The following is an 8,585-nucleotide window of genomic DNA, read 5'->3' on the forward strand; positions in this document are numbered from 1 at the left end:
GTGTACAAATTCCATAGATAGTGTATAAAAAGATTTGATGAATAAGAGGTACAAAGATATATATATACAATGGTACTAACTTGGGGTCAATTTGTGATTTAAGTAAACTATGAGGGCTAAGGCCTTAATTTATGAATTAGAACATTTATTTTAGAGTAAAATTTAATTAAGTTAGGGTTAGAGAATCTAATTCGGTTTGAATTTCTTGTTTCGAATAAAAAGGTTATCAACCGACGAGCGTGATAAAAATAAAAAAAACCTAAGATTTTCAAGTGGTAATTCTACGCTTATGGAGTCAATTAATTAGTATTAGGGTATTAGAATGATTTCTAAGTTATCAAAATCGATCAGGGTTTGCGAGTTTTCAGTTGGTGCATGTATTTTGATCTTAGGGTTAAAATTGCAATTAATTAAGAAATTGAGCTATTTCAAAGAAATAATTTAAAAGTAAAGGACTAATAGGGTTTACAAAAGTTAGGGGTCTCACATACTATCAATTGAAAAATACATGGTCATGCAATGCAACATTTTATAAATTGTATTATGTATGCTTATAAATACCTTTATGCATGAGTATGAAATGAGCAATGTAAAAGTTAAGTTAGCATTCCCTGAGTTCAGGGCGGTAAATATACTATGACATTCCAAGTAAGAGCCGAAATTCAAAATATATACATAGATATAGATTTTGTATACTTAAAATAGTCCCACATTTGCCGACTCTAAAAATGGTGGGATCGTGGACACCTAAAAACATTTTTCCACATTCGTTTGGCAGTATGCGCAGATAGGGCAATTGGGTACCTTGACTCCCTGCACGGGTACCAAATATAATACACAACTCAAAACCACCCGACTCACTACTCGGACTCATAGACTATTTACCCCCTTTCAACCTTTCACTGTTCGCATCATCATTGTATCATAAAAGAAATTTAATAATGCATATGATGTATGAATTTGTAAATTCTCATTTTCCCCTAAAATGATTCCAATTCACAACAATTCACTATTACACTCTTCAACAATAAGGGTTTCTTATTCAACAAAAGTCACTAACACAAGGTGTATATAAAAAAAAAACATTTCAAATCATACGTTTCAACCTCAAAGTTAAATAAATGCCTTCAATTTCATGATTTTGAAATCAATTAACAAAACTCCTTTTTTATTGAACAATTTCCAAAACTAGGGTATTATATAAAATTTAAGGATTTCCTCCCTTTCATGAAATTCAAGCTAATGTTCATTACAAACATAATAATCATCAATAATCAACACAATCCTTCCATAATCATGAAAACATTGCTCACTTTAGTTCAATCCTTTCACTAACACAAAACAATCTCTACATATATCCACCTATAGATATATACCTATACATATACATATATATATATATGATGAGTATATAATGAAATTACCACATATGAGTTTCAAATTAAAGCTATAACAAGTTAAAGACACCCCTACCTCAAAAATAGAAGCTAAGGTGGAGAATCCATGCAAAACCTCAACCAAATCGCGAAACAATCGGTAAATAGCTTGAACTTGACTTGCTCTTCAATTATCTTGAAAGATCTTGGGTGAATTTAGAACAAAATGTTGAGAAATCAAGTGTTTTGGGGGTTAGGGTTTCCAAATGGGTGATAAAGAGAGGGTGTGTTTGTGAAAAGTAAGAAAGAAATGAGTTAGATTGACTCTTTAAATCAGCTACCCCGATAGACCACTCGAGCGAACTTTTCTTCACTCGAGCAACTAACAAAATTTCAAAGAGACAGCTCGAGCGATACTTTCACTGCTCGAGCGATAAATGCGAGGTCCCAGAAGTTTTGCAGAGCTACACTAAAAATACTAGGAGCATGAAATCTATGCTCAAATGACCGCTTCATCGCTCAAGCGGTCTTGCCTGCAAAATGATCTTCTCTCAAGTGACCAAATGACTACTCGAGCGGTCTACCAAATTCAACTGTTACAATAATAGTGATATTCAATTCAGAAACCATGTAATTGAATGATTGTATGAGAAAGAACGAAAATGATATTTGGTTCGGGAAGTTATGTTTTATATTATCTGGAAATGATTGTTGGTAGTGCTTGGTTTAAGTGTATCCAACCTTATGTGTTATGTACCATTGTGGGATTATTTGAGAATTTGGAAATGTTTGATTGATGTTGATTATCCGTAATGAAAGTGCTATATAGAGGTTTCGTTTCCTTCTGGCTAGCAACCAGTAAAGTGTGGCGTGTTAAAATAGGTTCCAGTTTCCTTCCGGTTAGCGCCTGGTAAACTATGTGTATTGTTGAGCTATATGGAGGTTTTGTTTCCTTCCAGCTAGCAACCGGTAAAGCATAGCACATCGAGATCGGTTTTAGTTTCCTTCTGATTAGCACCCAGTAAACTATATTGTGATGGCTTGATGAAGCCCAGAATTGATGTGTGTGATTATGATATTTTAATTTATTTTATTTCGTATAAGTGTAATTATGTTGAGATATGGAAACGTGGTGGAAATGTAATAGCTATATTTACTAGTCCTTTTAGGCTTATAGTCAGGAATAATGTGGAATTGATGTTAGTCTTATTTATGGATTAGTAAATAGCTCATTGAGATTATCTTCAGATTATATAATTCACTGTAGATAGTCGAATTATTAAATAGTTTTTTGAGATTTCTTTTCGATTTCTTTATCTTTGTGGACCATTAAATGTTACACTTGGAACTTGTTTTGGTTATATAGAGCTCTTGAAACCCTTCAAGTAGCAAAGGTGAATTGAAATGTTAATGAATGGAGTTTTGAGAAAAGAATAAAGATTGGTAGCTCGATTTGAGCTTGCCCGAATGGCCCGAATGACCCGAATTTGTACTTGTCGGTAGACTGCTCGGACGACCACTTGAACGGCTGGTGAAATATTTGTATACTACGGTTGTTACCTTGTTGCCGGATGACTGGCCGAACGATCGATCGGATGACTGATTGGTCGACCAGGAAGCCAAAATTCGAGCTATTCGGGCAAGATCAAATTTGAGCTAACTCTTCGAGAAAAATGTATACTTATGTATATATTTTGGATAATAAAAGAGAACACTATTTATGTACGTATTCTATGGAACATCATGATCATATACATGTATAGGATTATATTGAGTTGAATTATTGGAATTCCTATTAGATTATATGTTTATCTCATATTGTTAAACATTTTTCAAGTACAAGCTTTGAAAGTCATGCTTGAGTTGGAGAAACTCTCTTTTCTTGTTTCGGTCATAGGGTCTTTTTCTTGTAAATTAAATGTCATGATTCCTTTTGTAAGAAGAGTTATACTCATTTTATTCACGTTTTTGTAAGGTCAAGTTTGGCATCCTCCAAAAAATTCAAAAAGTCAAAAAGTCACTATCCTATTTAAGTCACATCATCTTATTTAAGTCACATCACCTCTCTAATATATCACTTCAAACCCAATCCATATTTCATAAAAAATCAAAAAGTGCACTTATTTAAGACATTTGTTAATGTGTTGTAACTATTGAATTATCATGAATATCCGAGAGAACTTTCATTATTGTTCATATTAAAGAGATAGCTTTCACACTTTTATTTATGAAAATAGATAACGGTAATGGATTTGGTAATATAAATCGGGGTTCTACAATATAGTGTGACAAAATCCAATTTGTAGGACCTACTCATAATTGTCTTTAAACTTTTTGTTATTTTCATTTTTTTAAATGAAAAAAAAATTACAATCAATTATTTTTTTATAGAATTTATTTTAACAAGTAACTTATTTTTTAATACAATCTAAATCAATCTACTAGTTTTTATTTAAAAATATACATATAAAAATTTTTCCCTCTTATTAACATAGCCTCCGTTTGGGAAGTGGGTTGGCTTTTTGGCTTTTTGGCTTTTTTGGCTATTTTAGCCCGGGCTAAAAAGCTTGGTTTGGGAAGGGCTTTTTGGCTTTTTGGCTTTTTTTTTATGAGAGAAGAGTGTAATGATTATGGGTTGGATGTGATGTTTTGTTTGTTGTGGCTAAAATAGCCTATTTTATCTTTTGTGGCTATTTTAGCCCCAACCCACTTGTCAAACATAGCCATAGTCAGTTATTATCTTATTTTCCTTCATACATGTAACTTTCTCATATAATATTTTTTTTTCACTTTATTTTCTTTCCTTTCACCTCTCTCTCACTTCTCATTATATATTTTTTTATTCGAACTTAGACTATATAAAGAGTATACATCGATCAAGTTGAAGTGGATCGTGTAATTTATCACTTTAAAATATATATATATATATATATACATATATATTAAATATAATTTAACTTTCTCCCATCATATTTTAATACAAACTAACATATATGAATTAAAAATTAATTAAAACTCATAAAAAAAAGTCAAAATGTCCTAACCATTTAGCACTTTAGAATTGGTATTATTACTAGTATCAAATAATTATTTCATAGACACAAAACACATCTAAATTTTAAAAAATTTCCCATTATTAAAACAAAGAGAAAATATGTATATATATATATATATAAAAAAAAAATTGCTCATGACTTATAAGTAAATATTTTCAATCAATAGAACCTACTAATAATTATCCCTAAACTTTAAAAATAATCATCATTTTTATATCTTTTTTATTTTATGCAAATATATTTTTTGAAAATTAAAAAAAAGAGAGGTTATTTTCATAATTTTTTTAAAAACATCTTATCAAAGAATTTTTTAATACTTTTAGACAAGTAAATAAGTCATAAAATGGGAGTTTGATAAAAAATAAAAAAAAATTAGCCCAACTTTACACCTTATTCCTATTAAATTATTAATGTTTTTACTAACTAGGCATATAAAAGTGTATCCCACATTTATGTAAGACTAGACTCATGTATGTAATTGGTAGAAAATTGATAATTCAATAAAAAATCTCCATCATTTTTGTTATTAAGAGTATCTCCAATCGTTTATTAAATTTAAATTTGATAAAAAAAAATTTAAAATAAGATCTAATGTATTTATAAAATTTATATTATATCAAGTTTTTACTAAAAATTTCATCAAATGAAGGATGAATAAAATCTTTTCACTTATATTTGATGAAATTGTTAAAATATAAAGTATTGAAAATCAATTTTTTTCACTAAAATTGGTTTAAGAAGATTATTGAAATAGCATATAATTCTCACCATTAAAATAAGTTATTTTGATCTAAATTGTTAAATAAATTTTATTATTTTTTTAAAATTGTTTTTAAAGATTTTCTAAGAGCTAATAACTAAAGGGACAATTTTACTTACACCACTATTTTATGTTATTACACTAAATTTCTCATTATACCAAAATCAATTTTGCTTTTCTCTCCTTACACTTAACATAATACTGAACTTACCCTCACCTTTACCCCACATTTTCAAACCCTAATTCTACTTTACCCTCTTCACTTCCGACGCTGACAACTCTGACCTTCAAACCGCAACCCCTTTCCTACCAGCAAACCCCTATCCCCAATCTCTCTCCTTCTTGCGACCTCCTTTATCACCACAACCCCTTTCTGACTGCCATAACCAACCACCACCACCACTTTTCCCCAAGAACCAGTTACACTCCTCACCATCTCTAACCACCCTCTATCCATGCATCTGATTCCCATTCTAATAACTTTTCCCGGCTATGAATCCCTTTATATTGTTCTCTTTTTTCTAGATCTGAAAACCCTAGGGTTTCTGTCTCATATCTCTCTCTTTCTCTCTCTCTCTCTCAGTGGATAAAGCGAGAGATTGGGTGGTGATGAAAGTGAAACACGATGGCATGGATGGTTGCAACGACGGAGATCTGCAAAGATAGTGATAGACGCGGTAGTGAGCGACAAAAGAAGTGGTTGTTACTACAGTGAAAAGTTGTGAAAGTGGTAGTAGGAGTCGCTGTTAAGAGAGTGGTTACTACGATGATGAGAAGGGGAGTCGTTGGTAGCAGTGGCAATAGTGGTGGATGGTAGAGATGGTGGTGAAATAGGAATTGAGTTGAGAAATTAGGAGTTAGGATTTTAGGAGTTTTTTTGTAATTTTGAAAAATGGCAAAAGTGTAATATATATATATATATATATATTGAGAAATTTGAGTGTAATGAGGTGTTTTTTTTTACAAAAATGCTTTAGACCACTAATTAGTGGTGGCTCTAATGATGTGGCAGTGGGTCCCACTCACTGCCACATGTGTTTTGTGCCTTGTTTTTTTTTTTTTCTTTTTTTTTTAATTGCCACCTCACTAGTGATGGAGTTAGTGATGATAAATTAGTGGTCTATAGCATTGCTCTTTTTTTTATTGTTGTATAGGACTTGTTTGGGTTGTATAAGTCTTGTTTGGGCAGATGGTTAAAACTAATTTAATTCATTAAAAGATAAAATAAATTAAAAAATTAATAAAATAAAATGTAATACTTAAATTATAATTATTTTATTTTTATTTTTACAAATTATAAAGAAAATCAAAAGTTTATCTTAAGTAAATTTTTTTTAATCAAATTAAAATAATTAAAAAATAGAGCAAAAAGTGGTTACCAAACATTAGAAGTTGAATTTCTAAAGTTGGTATACATCACGTGTTATAGTGACCAATTCACCAAGTCTTGCACGCAAAACAGAAAAGAAAGAAAACTCGTGAACCCTTTTGACAAAACGCACCCTTCCGCCACGAGCCCTACCAGTCCGAGCCCTCTATCTCTCTCTAGAACCCCCAACCCACGTTGACCCAACCAGCCCCACTCTCTCCTCTCCTCTCCTCTCCTCTCCCGATGGCTTCTGATCAAGACCACACCACCGTCTACGGCGGAGAAGACCTCGACGAAGACGACGACGACGACACCGAAGAAGACGACCTCGCTCTCATTCCTTCCCAACACCACCACCTCCGCGACGACGTCGAAGAGGACGACCTCGACGACGATGACGACGACGATACTTCCTCCTCCGCCGCCTTAGTCACCGTCGCCCTCCCCTCCAACCCCCTCCCTCTCACCGTCGTCGCTGATGCCAACCGTCTCCCCATCAAGCACGTCACAATCGCCGCCGTAGCCGACGAGAAAAAGCCTCTGCCTGCGCTCGACGAGTCACGGCGGCTGTTTCAACGGTTATGGACCGACGAGGACGAGATCGAGCTGTTGCAAGGGTTCCTCAATTACACGGCGCAGCGAGGAGGGAACACTTCGCACCACCACGATACCACCGCTTTTTATGATCAGATCAAGTCTAAACTCCAGCTCGATTTCAACAAGAATCAGTTGGTTGAGAAGTTGAGGAGGCTCAAGAAGAAGTACCGAAACGTTTTGAATAAGATCGGGTCTGGTAAAGAGTACATCTTCAAGACCCCTCACGATCAAGCCACTTTCGAGATCTCTCGCAAGATCTGGAGCAGTATCGAAGAAGCTGGATTAGAGGAAGATATAGCAAACCCTAACCCTAACCCTAATCCTATTTCAATTGATCATAACGGTAATGGTGTTGATGTGAATTGTTCAGAGAAGAAGGGTTCGAGGCCGCCGCGGAAACGATCGAGGGTAAAAATTGATGAAAAACCGCAATTCGATCAACAACCTCACCAAATTGCGACACCAATTGCGGCTTCAGTTCCGAATTCGATTGAGGAGACAGTGAGGAGCTGTCTGTCTCCGTTGTTTAAGGAGTTACTTCACAATGCCATGAATGGGTTGTGTGGTTCGCGGGGGTTTGGAGGGGTTGCCACAGCGTTGAATCCGATGCCTTTGAGTTTCGGGGGTGGTGATATGATGGATGAGAAGTGGAGGAAGCAACAGATATTGGAATTGGAGGTATATTCGAAGCGGTTAGAGTTGGTGCAGGATCAGATTAAGTCTGCATTGGGGGAGCTAAGATCAATATGAAGTTGAAATGACAATTGCTGGGTAGCAAGTACTTGGAGTTTCTCCATTTTTAGTTCATAAATTTGTTGGTCATTTGATCAATGTCGAATACTGTTTATGATTTCATCTTTTTTATTTATTTAACTTTACAGATTGTTGGAATAATCATATCTATTTACCTGGTCTTGGATAGTTTGTTCAGGTTCCTCAACTCTGTGCATATAGAAACTGAATGAAATAGATGTTAAAAAGCATGACTTTTTGTCTCTACAAGCTTTATATGTTCTCAACTTTTGCTGTAATTGTCTTTTCACCCCTGTTATTTGTAAATTGTGACAGTTCTTTATTACTGAGTACTTATTTTATGATCAAATATTTCTGGGTTCTGATGGTGGGATTTTGGGTTTTGCTGTTTGTATGGGGTGAGAATTTTTATATCAACTGCTTGGAGGCATACTTTGATTTGATTTTTTTTTAATAGATTTGACCCAGAAATGAGGAAAGACTGTCCAGTGTTTGTCAAAATATTGAAGGTGTAATTTGGCATTTTTGTTGCCTTGACCCAGAAAACAAGATACTAATGATGCTCTTGAATTCATGCTCAAGTCTGTGATGGAATTAGCGCATTAAATTTGTCAAAATTTATTTATTTATTTGTGCGCAAAATCTTTTTCTAAAATTATATATATACATATATT

At 33.8% G+C, this 8,585-nt stretch overlaps 1 protein-coding gene across 1 annotated transcript; it reads left to right on the forward strand.

Annotated features, from left to right (window-relative positions):
• The first annotated feature begins 6,576 nt into the window (after positions 1 to 6,576).
• LOC114312776 (putative transcription factor At5g28040) lies at positions 6,577 to 8,160 on the forward strand. Its single transcript, XM_028259071.2, has one exon. It carries the CDS (start codon positions 6,805 to 6,807, stop codon positions 7,906 to 7,908), a length of 1,104 nt encoding a protein of 367 aa, XP_028114872.2. The 5' UTR covers positions 6,577 to 6,804; the 3' UTR covers positions 7,909 to 8,160.
• The last annotated feature ends 425 nt before the right edge of the window (positions 8,161 to 8,585 follow it).

This window comes from Camellia sinensis, chromosome 2, assembly GCF_055761805.1.
Source record: "Camellia sinensis isolate YWXY chromosome 2, ASM5576180v1, whole genome shotgun sequence".
NCBI classification, from domain to species: domain Eukaryota; kingdom Viridiplantae; phylum Streptophyta; class Magnoliopsida; order Ericales; family Theaceae; genus Camellia; species Camellia sinensis.

What these genes read in the sequence shown, in the direction of transcription:
- LOC114312776 (XM_028259071.2), top strand. Translation starts at nt 6,805, where the DNA reads ATGGCTTCTGATCAAGACCACACCACCGTCTACGGCGGAGAAGACCTC.